Raw genomic sequence first — 20,950 nt, forward strand, 5'->3', positions numbered from 1 at the left:
TATTCACTTCATAATTAGCAACCTACTGTATCCTCTTAGGTACAAACTTTTAAGAAGATTCAAAGCTGCTGCTGTTGGAGAACTTATTACTCCCTGCTGGTATGTTGCTTTGTGTCTCTGCAATGGCTCAGTTTACATTTCTTTTCACATTTTATCTTTCAGTTGTGATAGGATCCTCCCACTCAGTTTGCTGCTGTTGAAGCTGAGCCTTTTCCAATCTCTTAGTTTGTCAAAAATTCTAGCCACTAACTGAAATATATTAATGCATTAATGTTTCAGTATCTTTGGTGCCTTCCTTCCAAAGAGCCAAGATTTATATCAGAGAACTACAAATTAAAAACATTTCACAGTGCAAAGTTAACAGGAGAAGGAATAGAAGGGCAGAGGATGTAGGAGGCAAAGATGAGGAGAAGGAGAGAACAGAAAGAAAGAATAGTTACTAATCATCGTGGTATTTATTGAGCACTTACTGTGGGCAGAGCACACTGTATTAAATGCTTGGGAGAGTAAAGTACAAAAACATTAGTATGTATCAGTCTATTATCCATGTCCCTGATGGCAGAATTCTAGTGTTTATTTAGGCCCCAAGGACTAGCTAGAGAAGCAAAAGTGCATTTTAATGCTTGATCCAGCTCACTCTTTTTTGGGGATGCTCAATCAATGAATCAGTGGTATTTATTGAGCATTAGCATGTGCAAAACACTGTAGTAAGCACTTGGGAAATTACAATAGTTTCTACACACACCCCCCCCACACACACACCTCCTCCCCCAAGGTTAGATAAAATTCCTGGCATTTAAGTCCTTTTTATGCCTGAGCAAGAAAACCTAAAGTGACTGAGGTGAAATTATTTTTGCCTGGTAATGCACTGGAGTTAGGGTCACCTAATTTCAATTTGAAGAGAGGCACTGGCTGGAGTCTGGTTTCATTTGCTCTCCACTGCTGCAGAGAGGTGGGGCTTGAGTTATTCAAATACAGGCAAGTTTGTGCAGGGGTGAAAGTAAAAAAAAAAAAAATCTTGCTTGAACACCCTTGATGTCACACATGTTATATTAGGTATGCAGCATAACAGGATGACACCATGGGTTGGGTTGGATAATTCAGGGACAAAAATGAAAATGAGAGATGAGGAGCTGAGGGCTATGCATCCCAGCCCTCTCCCAATGTCCCACTGTTAAGGCAGAGGTCAGAAAGCCCCAGGAAGGATCCCTATCCCTCTCTGCTTTCCTCTCCACACCTGGTGTTACTTCTCCATAGGACAGGATGTTAATGTTAATGTTGGTATTTGTTAAGCGCTTACTATGTGCCGAGCACTGTTCTAAGCACTGGGGTAGACACGGGAATCAGGTTGTCCCACATGGGGCTCACAGTCTTAATCCCCATTTTACAGATGAGGGAACTGAGGCACCGAGAAGTTAAGTGACTTGCCCACAGTCACACAGCTGGCAAGTGGCAGAGCCGGGGTTTGAACCCATGACCTCTGACTCCAAAGCCCGTGCTCTTTCCAGTGAGCCACGCTGCTTCTCTGACCAGCTGACAAGGATGACCAGCTTGTGCAGCACAAATGCTTCAGACTTGACCCACCCTCCCTGCTCAGCCCTGAGGTCTACCTCCTCTCCCTGATTGCCCAGTGGACTCCTCCCTGAGACACCCTCTTGACAAGTGCTCTGAGTACTCACTGTCCGTAGAAGGGTGGGACAGAAAGAAGGGTGAGAGGAGAGAATGAGGAAGTAGAGGAAGCAAGCAGGGCACCTTTTTTTTCCTGGTATTTGTTAAGCATTTACTATGTGCCAAGTACTGTACTAAGCATTGGGGTAGATACAAGTTTAGCAGATGGAGACAGTCTTTGTCCCATATGGGGCTCATGGTCTTTCTCCCCATTTTGCAGGTGAGGTAACTGAAGTACAGAGAAGTAAAGTGTCTTGGCCAAGGTTCATCCAGCAGACAAATTGGGGAGCTGGGATTAGAAGCCAGGTTCTTATGATGCCCAGGCCTATGCTCTATCCACTAGGCCACTTCTCCCCAGAGGCAGCCCAATCACTGATCTCGAAGTGGGTTGGAGGTCGGGAAGTAGCAGACTCGGTGTCTGAGTGGCTTCAAGGTGATGAGATGATGACGGGCCATAGCTGGCTGGCTGAACTGGCCCAGGCTGGCACTGGCTATGAAGTTAGCACCAGAGGAGCGGAGTGTGCGAGCTGGGTTGTAGAAGGAGAGAAGGGAGGTGAGGTAGGAAGGGGCAAGGTGGAGAGCTTTGAAGCCTATAGTGAGGAGTTTTTGCTTGATACAGAGGTTGATAGGCAGATTTTTGAGGAGGGGGGTAACACGCCCAGAGCATTTCTGTAGAAAGATAATCCGGGCAGCAGAGTGAAGTCTAGATTGAAGTGGAGAGAGACAAGAGGTTGGGAGGTCATAAAGGATGCTGATGCAGTAATCCGGTCGGGATAGGATGAGTGGGATCACCCCAACAAGTCCCGAGGTGGCCCTTAAATCCCATCCCAGGGGAGCCCCCTCCTGTAGTCATGCCAGGCTCGCAAAGAGAGCAGGCAGGAGACTTGTCACCTCCGGCAGTGGCCACCCTACACTTGCACTTTGCATCAGCTAAGCTCCCCTTCCCCCCCTTTCCCTCTGCTCCTCCCCCTCTCCCCTCCCCTCCCCTCAGCACTGTGCTCATGTGTATATATTTTTATTACTCTATTTTTTAATGAGGTGTCCATCCCCTTGTTTCTGTTTATGGTGGCGTGGCTCAGTGGAAAGAGCATGGGCTTTGGAGTCAGAGGTCATGAGTTCAAATCCCAGCTCTGTCACTTGTCAGCTGTGTGACTGTGGGCAAGTCACTTAACTTCTCTGTGCCTCAGTTCCCTCATCTGTAAAATGGGGATTAAGACTGTGAGCCCCACGTGGGACAACCTGATTCTCCTCTGTCAACCCCAGCGCTTAGCACAGTGCTCTGCACATAGTAAGCACTTAACAAATACCAACATTATTATTATGGTGATTAAGTTGTCTTGTTTTTGCCCATCTGTCTCCCCCGATTAGACTGTAAGCCCGTCAATGGGCAGGGATGGTCTCTATCTGTTGCCGAATTGTACATTCCAAGCGCTTAGTAAAATAAAATAAAAATAAATGTTGGTATTTGTTAAGCGCTTAATAATGTTGGTATTTGTTAAGCGCTTACTAAGTGCCGAGCACTGTTCTAAGCGCTAGGGTAGATACAGGGTAATCAGGTTGTCCCACGTGAGACTCACAGTCTTAATCCCCATTTTACAGATGAGGTAACTGAGGCACCGAGAAGTTAAGTGACTTGCCCAAAGTCACACAGCTGACATGTGGCGGAGCTGGGATTAGAACCCATGACCTCTGACTCCTAAGCCGCTGCTCTTTCCACTGAGCCACGCTGTGCAGCGCACTGTTCTAAGCGCTGGGGTAGATACAGGGTAATTGAGTTGTCCCACGTGTGAGGCTCACAGTTAAAACCTATTTTACAGATGAGGTCACTGAGGCACAGAGGAAGGGAAGTGACTGGCCCACAGTCATCCAGCTGACCTAGTAGGCGCTCAATAAATATTATTGAATGAATGAATCCCCCCCTCTCCAGAGAGAGCATTTCGTCTGGTGCAGCCACGGGGAAACAGGGTCGTCACTTCCAAATGCTTCAAATGGGAGAAACACTGAGGCCTGGCGATTAGAACTCGGGTCTGGGAGTCACTAGGTCGAGCGCTCCAGGCAGGGGGGCTGTCGCCTGCTGTTCCGCAAGTCGTCCACCAGGCGGCTCACTGCGGTTGGGAGGGAACCGCCGCGAAAGCGCATGCTCAGAAATGCAGCTAGAGACGCGGCCCCATCACTCATCTCATTCATTCATTCATTCATTCATTCATTCATTCATTCATTCATTCATTCATTCATTCATTCATTCATTCATTCATTCATTCATTCGTATTTAATAATGTTGGAATTTGTTAAGCGCTTACTATGTGCAGAGCACTGTTCTAAGCGCTGGGGTAAACACAGGGGAATCAGGTTGTCCCACGTGGGGCTCACAGTCTTAATCCCCATTTTACAGATGAGGGAACTGAGGCACAGAGAAGTTAAGTGACTTGCCCACAGTCACACAGCTGACAAGTGGCAGAGCTGGGATTCGAACTCATGAGCCCTGACTCCAAAGCCCGTGCTCTTTCCACTGCGCCACGCTGCTTCTCACATGGTTGAGGTTGTCCCACATGGGGCTCACAGTCTTCATCCCCATTTTACAGAGGGGGTAACTGAGGCCCAGAGAAGTGAAGTGACTTGCCCACAGTCACACAGCTGAGAAGTGGCAGAGCTGGGATTCGAACTCATGACCTCTGACTCCAAAGCCCATGCTCTTTCCACTGAGCCACGCTGCTTCTCTATTTATTGAGCGCTTACTGTGTGCAGAGCACTGTACTAAGCGCTTGGAATGGACAAATCGGTAACAGATAAAAGACAGTCCCTGCCCATTGATGGGCTTAATTGGGGGAGACAGACAAGAACAATGGCAATAAATAGAAACAAGGGGAAGAAACATCTCATTAAAACAATAGCAAATAATAGAATCAAGGTCTCATTAACAAAATGAATAGGGTAATGAAGATATATACAGTTGAGCGGACGAGTACAGTGCTGAGGGGATGGGAAGGGAGAGGGGGAGGAGGAGAGGGAAAGGGGGGAGAAGAGGGTTTAGCTGCGGAGAGGTGAAGGGGGGCGGGTAGAGGGAGCAGAGGGAAAAGGGGAGCTCAGTCTGGGAAGGCCTCTTGGAGGAGGTGAGCTTTAAGTAGGGTTTTGAAGAGGGGAAGAGAATTAGTTTGGCGCCCCACGTCCAACTCATTCATTTATGCATTTATGCATTCATTCATATTCATGGATTCATTCATTCATTTTACGGTCTACACAGGGGGAGGCAGACATTAATACAAATAAATAAAATTACAGATAAGTTCATAAGTGCCATGGGGAAGAGCAAAGGGAGCAAGTCAGGCTGATAAGTCTATCTCAGTGCATCGAAAAGGGCCTAGCACATAGTAAGCACTTCAAAAAAACCATTAAAAACTCCCCCAAAACAGCTGGAAGATGGGGATTAAAGACTGTGGGACAGGGACTGTCCAATTCAATTATCTTGCATCTACCCCATTCATTCAATAGTATTTATTAATAATAATAATAATAATGTTGGTATTTGTTAAGCACTTACTATGTGCAGAGCACTGTTTAAGCGCTGGGGTGGATACAGGGTCATCAGGTTGTCCCACATGAGGCTCACAGTTAATCCCCATTTTACAGATGAGGTCACTAAGGCACAGAGAAGTGAAAAGACTTGCCCACAGTCACCCAACTGACCAGTGGCAGAGCCGGGATTAGAACCCATGACCTCTGACTCCCAAGCCCGGGCTCTTCCCACTGAGCCATGCTGCTTCTACAAAGTGATGGCATTTGTTAAGCACTTACTATGTGCAAAGCACTGTTCTAAGCGCTTGTGGGGGATACAAGGTGATCAGGCTGTTCCACTTAGGGCTCAGAGTCTTCATCCCCATTTTACAGATGAGGTCACTGAGGCACCGAGAAGTGAAGTGACTTGCCCAAAGTCACACAGCCGACAAGCGGCAGAACTGGGATTTGAACCCATGACCTCTGACTCCCCAGCCCGGGCTCTTTCCAGTGAACCACGCTGCTTCTCTATTGAGCACTTACTCTGTGCAGAGCACTATCCTAAGCACTTAGAGAAACAGCGTGCTTCAGTGGAAAGAGCCCGGGCTGGGGAGTCAAAGGTCAAGGGTTCGAATCCCCGTTCAGCCCTTGCCAGCTGTGTGACTTTGGGCAAGTCACTTCCTTCTCTAGGCCTCAGTGACCTCATCTGGAAAATGGGGATGAAGATGTGGGCTCTACATGGGACAACCTGATCGCCTTGTATCCCCCCTCCCAGCGTTTAGAACAGTGCTTGGCACCTAGTAAGCGCTTAACAAAGGTCATCATTATTAGTAAGCGCTTCACAAATACCAACATCATTATTCTTAGACCCATGATCTAATCAGTCTATGATTATTATTATCGATTAGACTGTAAGTCCGTCAAAGGGCAGGGACCATCTCATCTGTTACTGATCTGTCCATTCCAAGCGCTTAGTCCAGTGCTCTGCACAGAGTCGGCGCTCAATAAATACTATCTAATGAATGAAAAACGAACATTATTGTTCTTATTAGAGAACTGGGGGGGGAAGGAGCGGGAGGGGCCGGGGCTTGGAAAATGGGGATGAAGACTTTGAGCCCCACGTGGGACAAGCTGATTGCCTTGAATCCCCCCTCCCAGCGTTTAGAACAGTGCTTGGCACCTAGTAAGCGCTTAACAAAGGCCATCATTATAGTAAGCGCTTCACAAATACCAGGGACTGTCTCTATCTGTTACCGATCTGTCCATTCCAAGTGCTTAGTCCAGTGCTCTGCACACAGTAAGTGCTCAATAAATACTAGTGAATGAATGAATGACTGTATCTGCTACCGATCTGTCCATTCCAAGCGCTTAGTCCAGTGCTCTGCACACAGTAAGCGCTCAATAAATACTATTGAATGAATGAATGAATGAATGAATGCATGACTGTCTCTATCTGTTACTGATCTGTTCATTCCAAGCGCTTAGTCCAGTGCTCTGCACACAGTAAGCGCTCAATAAATACTAGTGAATGAATGAATGACTGTATCTGCTACCGATCTGTCCATTCCAAGCGCTTAGTCCAGTGCTCTGCACACAGTAAGCGCTCAATAAATACTATTGAATGAATGAATGAATGAATGAATGAATGAATGCATGACTGTCTCTATCTGTTACTGATCTGTCCATTCCAAGCGCTTAGTCCAGTGCTCTGCACATAGTAAGCGCTCAATAAATACTATTGAATGAATGAATGACTGTCTCTATCTGTTACCGATCTGTCTATTCCAAGCGCTTAGCACAGTGCTCTGCACATAGTAAGCACTCACTAAATACTAGTGAGTGAATGAATGAATGAATGAATGACTGTCAATCTGTTACCGATCTGTCCATTCCAAGCGCTTAGTACAGTGATGTGCACATAGTAAGCGCTCAATAAATACTAGTGAATGAATGACTGTATCTGTTACCGCTCTGTCCATTCCAAGCGCTTAGCACAGTGCTCTGCACATAGTAAGTGCTCAATAAATACTATTGAATGAATGACTGTATCGGTTACTGATCTGTCTATTCCAAGCGCTTAGTCCAGTGCTCTGCACATAGTAAGCGCTCACTAAGCATGGAGAAGCAGCATGGCTCAGTGGAAAGAGCACGGGCTTTGGAGTCAGAGGTCCTGGGTTCGAATCCCGGGTCTGCCACTGGTCAGCTGTGTGACTGTGGGCAAGTCACTTCACTCCTCTGGGCCTCAGTGACCTCATCTGTCAAATGGGGATGAAGACTGGGAGCCCCACGTGGGACCACCTGATGACCCTGGATCTCCCCCAGCGCTTAGAACAGTGCTCTGCACATACGCGTGGCTTAGTGGAAAGAGCCTGGGTTTGGGAGTCAGAGGTCATGAGTTCGACTCCCGGCTCTGCCACTGGTCAGCTGGGTGACTGTGGGCAAGTCACTTCACTTGGGGAAGCAGCGTGGCTCAGTGGAAAGAGCCCGGGCTTTGGAGTCAGGGCTCCTGAGTTCGAATCCCAGCTCCGCCACGTGTCGGCTGTGTGACTGTGGGCAAGTCACTTCACTTCTCTGGGCCTCAGTTCCCTCATCTGTCAAATGGGGATGAAGACTGGGAGCCCCACGTGGGACCACCTGATTCCCCTGGGTCTCCCCCAGCGCTTACAACAGTGCTCGGCACAGAGTAAGCGCTTAACAAATACCAACATTCTCTGTGCCTCAGTTCCCTCATCTGTAAAATGGGGATGAAGACTGGGAGCCCCACGTGGGACAACCTGATTCCCCTATGTCTCCCCCAGCGCTTAGAACAGTGCTCGGCACATAGTAAGCGCTTAACAAATACCAACATTCTCTGTGCCTCAGTTCCCTCATCTGTAAAATGGGGATGAAGACTGGGAGCCCCACGTGCGACAACCTGATTCCCCTATGTCTCCCCCAGCGCTTAGAACAGTGCTCGGCACAGAGTAAGCGCTTAACAAATACCAACATTCTCTGTGCCTCACTTCCCTCATCTGTCAAATGGGGATGAAGACTGGGAGCCTCCCGTGGGACACCCTGATGACCCTGGATCTCCCCCAGCGCTTCGAACAGTGCTCTGCACAGAGTAAGCGCTTAACCTAATACCTGCATTATTCTACTCAGCGCTTAACAAATACCAACATTATTATAAAGACTACTGAATGAATTCCTCTTGGAGAACTGGGGGGGGGGGGGGGGGGGGGGGGGGGGGGCGGGGCTTGGGCTGCAGCAAAGTGTTCACGTGACTTCGCCCCCCCCCCCAACCCGGAAGTGTGTGGATGGGGGGAGGGAGGAGGAGGAGGAGGGGAGAAAGGGCGCATGCGCGTGTGTGGGCTGCCCCGCCCCTCCCCGCCCCGCCCCTCCCCTCCTGCCGGCGGCGAGGGCTTCGCCCCCTCCGGGCTGCGGGTCCCGGGACCTCGTGCGCCCGGGCTTCTGCCGCCTCCACCATGTGCTCCCTCCTGAAGGGCGCCGCCGGTGGGTACCGTCTGCCGCCGGCCCTCTCCCTCCTCCTCCTCCTGCTGCTGCCTCTGCCCCCCCCCGTCCCTGTCTCCCTCCGCGGCCTCCTGCCTCCTCCAGACCCTCGGCCACAGCAGCACGTCCTGCCCAGCCCCTGTCCTGTCCTACCAGTCCCTGCCCTATTCCACCCACAGTATACCCTGGCCCACCCAGCTCCTGCCCTATTCCATCCTGACTCTGCCCTGCCCTACCCAGCCCCTGTCCTGTCCTACCAGCCCCTGCCCTATTCCATCCTGACTATACCCTGCCCTACCCAGCCCCTGCCCTATTCCATCCTGACTCTGCCCTGCCCTACCCAGCCCCTGTCCTGTCCTACCAGCCCCTGCCTTATTCCACCTAGACTATACCCTGCCCTACCCAGCCCCTGCCCTATTCCATCCTGACTCTGCCCTGCCCTACCCAGCCCCTGCCCTGTCCTACCAGCCCCTGCCTTATTCCACCCAGACTATACCCTGCCCTACCCAGCCCCTGCCCTATTCCATCCTGAGTCTGCCCTGCCCTACCCAGCCCCTGTCCTGTCCTACCAGCCCCTGCCCTATTCCACCTAGACTATACCCTGCCCTACCTAGCCCCTGCCCTATTCCATCCTGACTCTGCCCTGCCCTACCCAGCCCCTGTCCTGTCCTACCAGCCCCTGCCCTATTCCACCTAGACTGTACCCTGCCCTACCTAGCCCCTGCCCTATTCCATCCTGACTCTGCCCTGCCCTACCCAGCCCCTGTCCTGTCCTACCAGCCCCTGCCTTATTCCACCCAGACTATACCCTGCCCTACCCAGCCCCTATACCCTGCCCTACCCAGCCCCTACCCTATTGCACCCAGCCTCTCCCTTGCCCTACCCAGCCCCTGCCCTATTCCACCCAGACTGTCCCCTGCCCTACCCAGCCCCTGCCCTATTGCACCCAGACTCTGCCCTGTCTTATTCCACCCAGCCATTGCCCTGCCTTATCCAGCCCCTGTCTTATTCCACCCAGACTCTGCCCTGTCCCTGTCCTATTCCACCCAGCCTCTGTCCTGCCCTACCCAGCCCCTGTCCTATTCCACCTAACCTCTGCTCTGTCCCTGCCCTATTACACCCAGCCTCTGCCTTGCCTTACCCAGCCCCTACCCATCCCACCCCATTCAGGCCATGCCCTACCCCACCAAGTCCTACCCTGTCCTACTCCACCCAGCCCTTACCCCATCCAGCCCCTGCCAATCCCCTACCCCGCCTACCCCATTCAGCCCATGCCCTGCCCCACCCAGCCCCTCCTCTGGCCTGCCCCACCTCCCAGCCCTTGCCCTAATAATAATAATAATAATGGTATTTGTTAAGTGCTTACTATGTGCCAAGCACTGTTCTAATCGCTGGGGTAGATACAGGGTAATCAGGTTGTTCCACTTGGAGCTCACAGTCTTAATCCCCATTTTACAGATGAGCTAACTGAGTCACTTAAAAGTTAAGTGAATTTCCTAAAGTCACACAGTTGACAAGCAGCGGAGCGGAGATTAGAACCTATGACCTCTAACTCCCTGCCCCTACTACCTACCCCAGTGAGAAGCAGCGTGGCTCAGTGGAAAGAGCATGGGCTTTGGAGTCAGGGCTCATGAGTTCGAATCCCAGCTCTGCCACTTGTCGGCTGTGTGACTGTGGGCAAGTCACTTAACTTCTCTGTGCCTCAGTTCCCTCATCTGTAAAATGGGGATTAAGACTGTGAGCCCCATGTGGGACAACCTGATTCCCCTCTGTCTACCCCAGCGCTTAGAACAGTGCTCGGCACATAGTAAGCGCTTAACAAATACCAACATTATTATTATTACCCCACCCAGCCCTTCCTGGTCTGCCCCGCCTCCCCAGCCCCTGCCCTAATAATAATAATAATTGTTATTATTATGGTATTTAAATGCTTACTATGTGCCAAGCACTGTTCTAAGCACTGGGGTAGACAGGGTAATCAGATTGTCCCACGTGGGGCTCACAGTCTTAATCCCCATTTTACAGATGAGGATATTGAGGCCCAGAGAAGTTAAGTGACTTTCCCAAAGTCACACAGCTGACAAGCAGTGGAGCTGTGATTAGAACCCACGACCTCTAACTCCTTCCTCTCCCCAGCCCCTGCCCCGGGGAAGCCTATTGCGGCACCCATTTTAGCCCTGGCCAAGGGGGTGTAGACGTGGATGGAGGTTTGGGGCCACCTCTGACCTTCCCTGTGGATGTGTCAGGCGGCAGGGCCAAGTGTGAGGATGACAAGGAGATGCCCGGCTTGTCGGATAGCGGAGATGAGACCGCCTGGGATGATGAGGAGGACGCCGAGCTGCCGCCCCATGAGAAGCTGCAGACCCCTTGCCTATTCTGTGACAGGTTGGTGAGCTGGTAGTAGGATTATTGGGATTAGTTACAAGGTAAACAAACTAGGCCCACAGGGGGCTCACAGTCAAGTGTGATAAACAAATACATGGAACAGCAACAGTGTAAAGCAAAACAGTCATAAATAACAAAACCAGTAATGCAAGGCAACAGTGAAAACCAAGTAACTGAAAACAGTCCTCACGGGACCCTGCCAGACTGGAAGTTTCTTGAAGGCAGGGTTAGTGCTTACTGACTGTCATTGTGTTCTCCCAAGATCTGAGCACAGGGCTCCACACACAGGAACCGCTCAGTAAATACTCCCCCGGCTGATTCCAAACCACTCTTGAAGAATGACTCTAAGCCACTGTTGGAACTGAAAGTTCCTGCAGGATGATGGTGCTTGTGTTCCTAGGGTGCTCTGGTGTGAGGTAACGAAGTTGAAAAGGTATCAAATGGCTGCAGAGATCTCAGTACTGATCTTTTCTCCTAGTTTTAGGTTAGGGGGTCAGCCTGCCAGTCACACGTGGGGAACTGGAAGAGGCATGATTGGAACCCCTGCACTCCAATTTTTGGGTGTTCGTGAAAGGACCCACTTATACTATTGATTATTAGGAATCCATTTGGATGCACCCCGCAGGGCAGGAACTGAATGAAAATTCAGTGCGAGACTTGATATCACAAGCTCCTTTTGGATCCCCAAATTTTACTCTTAAACTTATTGGTCCTGGTGTGAGGCTATGTGGAAAACTCTTCAAATTATTGGTTGGAAATGTTTCTCCATCATCTCAAAGGTTTCTCATGACTGTTGGCCTGTCATTCCATTTCAGTGACTCCTTCTTCCTGAAGCTACTGATGGAAATCCACCTGCCAAATCCTTTAATGGGGCCAAACGAACTTTCACCCCAAGAGTGGCACTCCTGGCTGAGGTTTCACTACTGCTCTGTGACCTTGGGCAAGCCACTAAATTTTCTGTGGCTCTTACCTCATCTGTAAGATGGGGATGAAGACTGTTAGCCCCACACGGGACAACCTGATTACCTTATATCTACCCCAGCGCTTAGAACAGTGCTTGGCATAAAGCAAGTGCTTAACAAATACCATCATTATTATTACTATTATTACTGAGTGAACACTCTGAGTAAATGTGGATGCCAAGTGTGCCAATTAAAGCAACGACGTGATAGTAAAATAATTTCTCAAACTCCATTCACCCCACTTTCAGTGGGAACTCAATCCATTCCTGCTTCTAGGATCCCAGCATCCTTATTCCTGCTCTGATATTAATGGCATTAAACATTTAGTTATCCTAGTGGGCAAGTCACACATTTTAGCCTCGTTGAGCAAATTCTGATTTCATACCAAAAGTTATATCTCTGACTTTGAAGATGTATCATTGTCATCAAAAGTATTTAAGTATATACAGTGTCAGAGCATTATGCTAGGTACTTAAAAACCTAAACTAGAAATAAAAGACAACTGTTCTGCTCTTGAGTCGAGTTAGTACCAAATTTGGTTGGTACTAACAATATGTATGTGTTTGTTTGATGTTACTATCAGAGACCTAATATTGGAGGGAATGTCAGGCATTTTTGTGTAAAACACTGTACTTAGTGCTTGAGAGTGAAGAATATAATGATAAACAGATATATTCCCTGCCCACAATGAGCTTACATTTTTGAGGGGAAGGCAGACATTAAATAAATAAATTACAGACATGAACATGAGTGCTGAGGGGAGAGGAGGAGGGTGAATGAAGGGAGCAACTGAGAGTGACTCAGAGGGAGTGGGATAAGAGAAAAGGAGGACTTCATCAGGGAAGGCTTCTTGGAGGAGATGTGCCTTTAATAAGGCTTTGAACGTGGGGGAGACTAATTGTTGGATTTGAGGAGTGAGGGCATTCCAGGGCAGCGACAGTATGTGGACAGAGGTCAGAGGCAAGATAGATGAGATCAATGTACAGTGAGAAGGTTAGCATTAGTGGTATGGCATTCATATTTCCTAGAGCTCTGAAGGCTTAATTGAGAAACAGAAGTTCTCTCATTTTGACATCCAGCCTTGTCATGGGGCAGATGTGTCATGTCTTCATTTCTGAGTGTCCTCATTTGTAATGTATCTTGGAAAGGTACATATCTCTGTGAATAAAAACTAGCATTTGTCATCCTATCGGAATATGTATTGAATACTGAGATACAGTATCTAACAAATCAGTGTAAGTGCCAACCGAAAGATGTTTTAAAGACTAATTTAATTAGTAAAGCATTTTTGAAAATCTAAAGTTGTGTGTAAAACATCTTAAAATGTCCCTGAGCCATTATTCGACATATGGACTGCTCTGTAAAGTTTTAGCCTTCATATACTACTGTCACCATTACACAAATATTCCACAGGGTCCCTAATTCTATAATAGGCTCTGGGATAACCTTTAAACGTGTATAATCCCTACTTCTAAGAATCTTACTAAAGGAAAAAAATGAAGAACATAAAATCACTGTGAATAAGTATGTCGGCATGAGGATTATGCGAGAGACTGCCTGGAAGTTGAAAGAGAGAGTGGAGTTAAAGATAAAGCCCAGGTTATAAGCTTCAGAGACTGGAAGGATGGTGGTGTCAGTTGTCATGGGAGAGTTAGATAATGGAGAGGATTTGAAAGAGAAGATAGGAGTTTGGTTTTAGGCATATTGAGCTTGAGGTGTGGGCAGTTCATCCATGAAGAGATGTTCTGGAGGCAAGAGGAAATGTGAAATCGTATTGGAGATGAACTGTCAGGGTTACTTAGAGAGATTTGGGAATCATCCACATAGGAGTGATAGCTAAAGCTAAGGGAATGGATGAGTTCCCTGAGGGAGTGAATGTAAAGTAAGAAAAGAGCCTTGAACTCCAACACTTAGGGGTGAAGGGTGGAAGAGGAGCTGGCTAAGGAGCAGCTAGGGAGGAAAGAGGAGAACCAAAAGAGAACTATCAGTAAAATCCATTAATGGTATTTTTTGAGCCCTTATTGTGTTTAGAGCACTGTACTATGTGCTTAGGCAGAGTTGGTAGGCATGTTCTCCCACAATGAGCTAATAAAACCAAGAATAGATAGTGTTTCCAGAATAAAGGAGTGGTCCACAGGGTTAGAGGCAGCCTGGAGGTCTAGTGGCGATAAGAATAGGAGGATTTTTCAAAAAGAGGGATAGAGTTCCCTTCTAGTTAGAATCACTAGGCCATCTTAGGTCACAAGATCATCTATGAATGCAATCTTAATATTCACTATTTACATTATACTTGGGGAGTGTGCTATGAAACACTTGTTTGATTTTTTCAGAGTATTTACTTCTGCTGAAGAAACGTTTTCTCACTGCACTTCTGAGCATCAGTTTAATATTGCCAACATGGTCCATAAGCATGGTAAGTATTTTTTGAGTAGATATTTTAATAATAAAATTAATCTAGGATGAACATTTGAATTTTGATACAGCTTTATCTTTTATTTAAGAAATGTGCAGTTAGACCTCCTTAAGGTTTGTGCTGTTGCATGTCTGTCTCCCCCACTCTAGACTGTGAGCTCGTTGTGGGCAGGGATTGTTACTGTTTATTGTTGTATTGTACTTTCTCAAGTGCTTAGTGCAGTGCTGTGCACACAGTAAAGGTTCAATAAATACAATTGAATGAATGACTACAAAAGGTTTTTTGGGTACATGATCTTTGAATTCAAGTTCTAATAATTTAAAATCAAAATTTTGGCTACAAAAATTCACCAAATGTCTTTCCAATGTAGGGAATCCCTTCTTGATACTTAAATCCAAGGGCTAAATCCTGCAGTAGAGTGAAAATATTATAAATAAAAAAGTGTTCCTTCACTTTATCATCTGAAATGGGGAAATCCGTGTTTGGGATTCCTGGGGAGGAAGCAGATAATACTTACTCTTTAGCTCAGTTTCAACTTGGAATTTTGCCTGCCTCTAGAGGACCAGAAAATCATATTAATATAATGTTAGGCTTATTGGTAGGGTAAACAGAAACTGTGAAAGGGGACCTTAGTCTGTTAAGGGAGCTGGAACTGAAATGATGGGGAAAGGCTGGATGGTAGCCGAACAAGAGGGAAATAATGAAAGCAGGATAAATTAGTGGAGTACATGAATAACATAAGATCTCTAAAATCCATCCTTTCCTCTTCACCCAAACTGCTATCACATAAACGCAAACACTTATCACATCCTGCCGTGATTACTGTATCAGCCTCCTTGCTGACCTCCCTGTCTCCTGTCCTTCCCGGTCCATTCTGCTGCTGGATCGTTTTTCTGTAAAAGCGTTCAATCCATCTTTCCCCATTTCTCAGGAACCTCTAGTGGTTGATTGCTTTCCACCTCCGCATCAAACAGAAACTCTTTACCATATTTTTTAAAACAATTAATCACCTTGCCCCTTCCTACCTCACCTCACTGTTGTTCTACTACAACCCAGCCTGCATACCTCACTCCTCTATTGACCTAATCACTGCACCTCAGTCTCCTCTATCTTGCCACCTCTAGCCTGAAACACCCTCAATTTTCCTATCTGACAGTTACTCTTCCCATCTTCAAAACTGTACTGAAGGCATATCTCCTCCTAGATGCCTTCCCTGACTAAGCCCTTAGTTCCTCTTTTCCCATTGCCATTTGAATCACCTGACTTGCTCTCTTTGTTCATCCCCTTTTCCAACCCCGTAGCATTTATGTACATACCCATAATTTATGTTGATATCTGCTCCTCCTCTAGACTGTAAGATCATTCAGTTGTATTAGTACTGTGTGCAGAGCATTGTACTAAGTGCTTGAAAAATACAATGCAGCAAGAGAGACAATCCCTGCCTTGTTGTGGGCAGAGAATCCACAGAAGGATTCATACTATAGTTAGATTGTAGTTATGTTTCATAGTCATTTTAAACTTCTAAATTTCTTGGGAATTTTCAGGTGATGTCCAGAAGTGAGATTTTTATATGGCTGAATTTGGGGAAGATGTTTAAAATTGAGGGGAGGAGAGATAAGTGATTTGCTAATGAAAGATGCATATATGGTGGAGAATCCACAGAAGGATTTGTACTATAGTTAGATTGTAGTTATGTTTCATAGTCATTTTAAACTTCTAAATTTCTTGGGAATTTTCAGGTGATGTCCAGAAGTGAGATTTTTATATGGCTGAATTTGGGGAAGATGTTTAAAATTGAGGGGAGGAGAGATAAGTGATTTGCTAATGAAAGATGCATATATGGTGGGGTTTTTTTAAAAAAAAAGCTCTTAAATCAACATGAATTAAGTCAGGATAGCAAATGGAGAATTGAAATGTACTTGTTTAGGAAATAGGGAATCTGCTAATTACCTTTATATTCTCAGACTGCAGTCACTGTAGGTAAGCAACAGTGATTAACCACAGTACATTGCAAAGGCCAGAAAGTTTACAAGCTTAAGTGTATTATCTAAATTATAGAATGCCATATAGGTAAATTGTTTGAAATTATATATCACTTGAAGAAAAGTTTTGTTACTCAACAGGTCCCTTTTTAAATTGGCTTGAAGTTAGAGTTTGTGACTCTGCTTAACTGTTTTGTTTTTGTTTTTCCTCTAGGGCTTGAATTTTATGGATACATTAAGCTAATAAATTTCATTAGGCTTAAGGTAAGTTGCTAACATATCCATGATGAAGACAATGGATTCCCACATTGGGAATGAGGGAAGAGACTGGCAGGGTGCCACGGCATAGAAAAGTTTACTTAAAAGTGTTTTTATGTGCAGGATCCATTTTTGACCAAGGTGAATGCAGCATTAGCATTGATGATGTTCCACATAGTACCATGACCCAAATGCAGAGGCAGTTGCCTTGGTAGCCATGGGGATCTATGCCTGTTCCTGTTGATCAGCTATTTTTCAGGACTCCTTGATTCATTCAGTGTTGTATTGTGCGCTGTGTACCGAGCACTCATTCCTGCTGGGCCTGTCCCCCTCGCAGAACTCCCTAGATGTTTTTTTTTGCTCAGAAACCTTCACCACTGGTGGTATGTCCTCAGCAAGCAGAACTGAGACTAGAACCTGGATATTCAGGTTCCCAGAGCAGTGCAATTGCAACCAGACCAGTTTCTAGGCTAGCTTATTGTCCCAATTTATTTTTTGCCAAGCAAAAGTATAAAGGCACATATCAAATTTAGAAAAATGCACATCCCCCTGAATTTTAAAGAAAGGAAAATATTTTAGACCAGATTCTAATATTGGAACAGTAATGCAGTGGGGAAGGGCTAGTGATTAAGGGGATACTTAAATGCTGAATACATTTATCTTCTCAGAACTTTTCTGGGATCAGTATTTTTATATGCAAAGGCACCTTAATGTTAGGAATGTACACCATGCCTTTCTGTAAGGTAGAAGTAAGAAAAAAAGTGAAGCCCTGCTGAGCAACTTTCCTGAAAATCTTGTTCTGCTCATGCCCTTCCTACGCCCTGGAACTCTCTCCCCCTTCACATCCTCTGCTCTCCCCATCTTCAAGGCTCTTCTAATATCACATATTCCTCAAGAAGGCTTTCCTGATTAATATGGGCAGGGAATAAGTCTACCAATTGTGTTATATAGTATTCTCCCAAGCACTTAATACAGTGCCATGCATACAGTAAGTGCTCAGTAAATATAATTGATTGATTGATAATATTTCTCCTCCCACTGTCTCTTCAACACTTCACATCACCTATAAACACTTGGTTACTCACCCCTTCTCTCCTCCTTAGCAATTAATGTATATATTTTTAAAATCTCTTAAATCTTCTCCCTACCTATCATTTATTTTAGTTTCTTTCCCCCTTTAGATTATAAACTCTTTGAGGGCAAAGATCATGTCTACTAGCTATTGTACTCTTCTAAGTACTTAATACAGTACTCTAAAGAGCAGGTGCTCAGATACTAATGACTGATTGTACTTGAGCAGCAGAAAGCTTAGCAAGGAAATTAGAAACAACCATATTTCTTGAGTGCTTACTGGGTGCAGAGCACTGTACTAAGTGCTTGAAAAATACAATATAACAGAGTTGATAGACATATTCCCTGCCCACAACAAGCTTACAGTCTAGAGGGGGATGCAGACGTCAATATCAATAGTAAATTGTAGATATATGCTTAAGTGCTTTGGGGCTGAGAGAGAGGTGAATTAAGGCTAAAAATCTAAGAGCAAGCATGATGCAGAAGGGAATGAATGGGAGAAGAGGAAAGGAGGGTTTAGAGAGCACCTCTTGGAGGAAATGTGCTTTTAATAAGGCTTTGAAGGTGGAGAGAGTGATCGTTTGTCAGATACAAAGAGGGAGGGTAATCCAGGCCAGAGACAGGACATGGATGAGAGGTTGGCAGTGGGATAGACAAGATAAAAAAAAAATAGGTTGGCATTAAATGAGGGAGTGTGTGGGCTAGATTGTAGTAGAAGGTAAGGGAGGAGGGGCAAGGTGATCAAGAGCTTTAAAGCAATTGGTCAATCTTTTGTTGTGAAGGTGGAAGGGCAACCGTTGGAAGTTCTTGAGGAGTGGGGAAACATGGCCTGAACGTTTTTGTAGAAAATAATCTGAGCAGCAGAGAGAAGTACAGACTGGAGGCAAAGAGGTCAGTGAAAGAGTCTGATCCAGTAATCAAGGTGGCATCGGATAAGTGCTTGGTTTAATGTGGTAGTTTAGATGGTGAGGAAAAAATGGATTTTAGCGATGTTGTGAAGGTTCAACTGACAGGATTGAGTGACAGACTGAATGAGAGAGATGAGTCAAGGGTGATGCCAAAATTACGGGTTTGTGAGAGAGGGAGGAAAATGCTGCTGTCCACTGTAATGGGGAAGTCAGGAGAATGGCAGGGTTTGGATGGGAAGATAAGGAGTTCTGTTTTGGACATGTTAAGTTTGAGGTGACAGTGAGTAGAGAGGCCTTGAAGGCAGAAGTAAATGTGAGACTGCAGAGAAGGAAATGTAGATTTGGGAATCATCTGCATAGAGATGGTGGTTGAAGCCATGACAGTGAATGAATTCTCCAAGGGAGTGGATGTACATGTAGAATAGAAGGGGACCCAGCACTGAGCCTTGAGGGACTCCCACAGGTAGGGAGTGGGAGGCAGAGGGAGCAGCTTGTGAAAGGATTGGGAATGAGTGGCCAGAGAGGGGAACTACAGTGCCAGTGAAGCCAAGGTTGGGTAATTTTTCAGGAAAAGGGGCTGGTCAACAGGCAACTGAGATGTCAAGGAGGAGTAGGATGGAGTAAGAGGCTGTTGAATTTGGCAAGGGAGGTGGTCATTGGTGATCTTTGAGAGGGCAGTCTCAATGGAGTGAAGGGGCAGAAGCTAGGTTGGAGGGAGTCAAGGAGAGAATTGGAGGAGAGGAAGTGGAGACAGTGGGTGTATACAAGTTGCTTAAGGAGTTTGGAGTGGAATGGTGGGAGTCAGTAAGTCTATTGTATTTATTGAGAGCTTACTGTGTGCAGGGCACTGTACTAAGCACTTCGGAGAGTTCAGTATAACAGACGCATGGGTGATAACCGGATGGAGCTGTGGGGTCAAGGGATGGTTTATTGGACTAGGGAAGACATGAGCGTGTCTCCCCTGAGCAGAGGAGAGAAACAGTCAGTCAAAATCAAGTGTGGCTGGTTGGGTAGAAGAAAAGGCAGTAACTTAATTTCCAGTGTTTAGTCTGGCATCATTGAGAAGTGAAAGTAGTAACCAGAAATACAGTTTGTGTGTACCAACCTGTGTCTCTGTTTCTTTGTCTAATGCCCCATCGTCACAAATTCAGGAGTTGTAAGTTTAACACATTATTTTTCAATCTAGAACCCAACTGTGGCATATATGAATTCCCTATGCAACCCAATGCCTTGGGAGAAAGATGAATATCTGAAACCAGTATTAGAAGATGACCTTTTGCTTCAGTTTGGTAAGATGGAATTTAAATATTGGTTGTAAGCTCCTAAAATGTAGGGATCTTCTTACCATGTCTCTGGTACTCTCCTAAGCGCTAAATGCAATGCTCTGCATATAGTAAGTGCTCAGTACATTGATTGATTTTATACAGTAATAGTCTCTTGGGCAGATTTCTCAAGCTCTATAGACTCAAGCCTAGGATAGCAAGCTTTTCAGGGGGGTTTAAAAACAAGAAATTAGAGGAAGTCAGATATTAGTAAAGCACAGTACAAATACGTACTGTGTATAACAAGCTGGTATTGAAAAAGATATCTGAAAACATAGCAACTGATTGCTGTTTTAGGAATAGTGAATTCATATAAGACCATTAAAATATTCTGTGTGTGTGATTTCTTTCTGCTCTTAGTCACTTCACTTTAATTCCTAGTTCTAGGGGATATTATAATGAAATAAACATGTTCAGGAAACGCTTGTACCGGCACATTGTAACAATGTAATTAACCTTTGATTTCAGCACCTCCCTAAATATGGAATAGTTTTGTTTTGTTTTTTAAGATGTAGAAGATCTTTATGAACCAGTGGCTGTCCCGTGTTCATATCCAAATGGCCTCAGTGACAACACATCAGTTCTGGAAAGATTGAAACACACGGAAGCCAGAGCACAGGCTGCTGAAGCTGCATTAGCCAGAGCACGGGAAGATCTACAGAGAATGAAGTAATTTATTAATTAAGAGGACTTCCTAATAATAAGTCTTGTAAAAATGTCTTGGGGTCATTGTGAGCAGGGGAGCAAAGACCCATGACTGAACCTCTTCAATCATTTCACTTGTTCTTAGGTTGGTGCAAAGCCAAGTTCTGCAATTGTACTGTAAGAATGGTGTATCATTTGGCAGGTATTTTTAGAGAAATGTGGGACTTTGCCTTCCACCTGTGACTGCTGTAGAGATGAGAATTAGAGCATGTACCCTCAACTTCCCCACCCTCTATGCTTATTCAATACCACAGTAATTATTATTATTATTATTGTTACTATGTGGGACTCTAAA

At 45.8% G+C, this 20,950-nt stretch overlaps 1 protein-coding gene across 2 annotated transcripts in view; it reads left to right on the forward strand.

The window, feature by feature from the left end:
• The first annotated feature begins 38 nt into the window (after positions 1-38).
• The window catches only part of PRMT3 (protein arginine methyltransferase 3), a 115,445-nt gene continuing 94,533 nt past the window's right edge, over positions 39-20,950 (forward strand). The window contains exons 1-6 of one of the 2 annotated variants that reach the window (XM_029060113.1): positions 39-99; positions 10,896-11,034; positions 14,327-14,409; positions 16,606-16,655; positions 19,815-19,917; positions 20,460-20,619. In XM_029060113.1, the coding sequence (XP_028915946.1) occupies positions 10,928-11,034; positions 14,327-14,409; positions 16,606-16,655; positions 19,815-19,917; positions 20,460-20,619 (503 nt within the window). In that variant the 5' untranslated portion in view covers positions 39-99; positions 10,896-10,927. Of the gene's footprint in view, positions 100-8,551; positions 8,653-10,895; positions 11,035-14,326; positions 14,410-16,605; positions 16,656-19,814; positions 19,918-20,459; positions 20,620-20,950 lie in introns of those variants that run through there. The other variant, XM_029060112.1, reaches the window with a different exon arrangement.

The sequence above is a fragment of the Ornithorhynchus anatinus genome, chromosome 3, assembly GCF_004115215.2.
Source record: "Ornithorhynchus anatinus isolate Pmale09 chromosome 3, mOrnAna1.pri.v4, whole genome shotgun sequence".
In the NCBI taxonomy this organism is placed as follows: Eukaryota; Metazoa; Chordata; class Mammalia; order Monotremata; family Ornithorhynchidae; genus Ornithorhynchus; species Ornithorhynchus anatinus.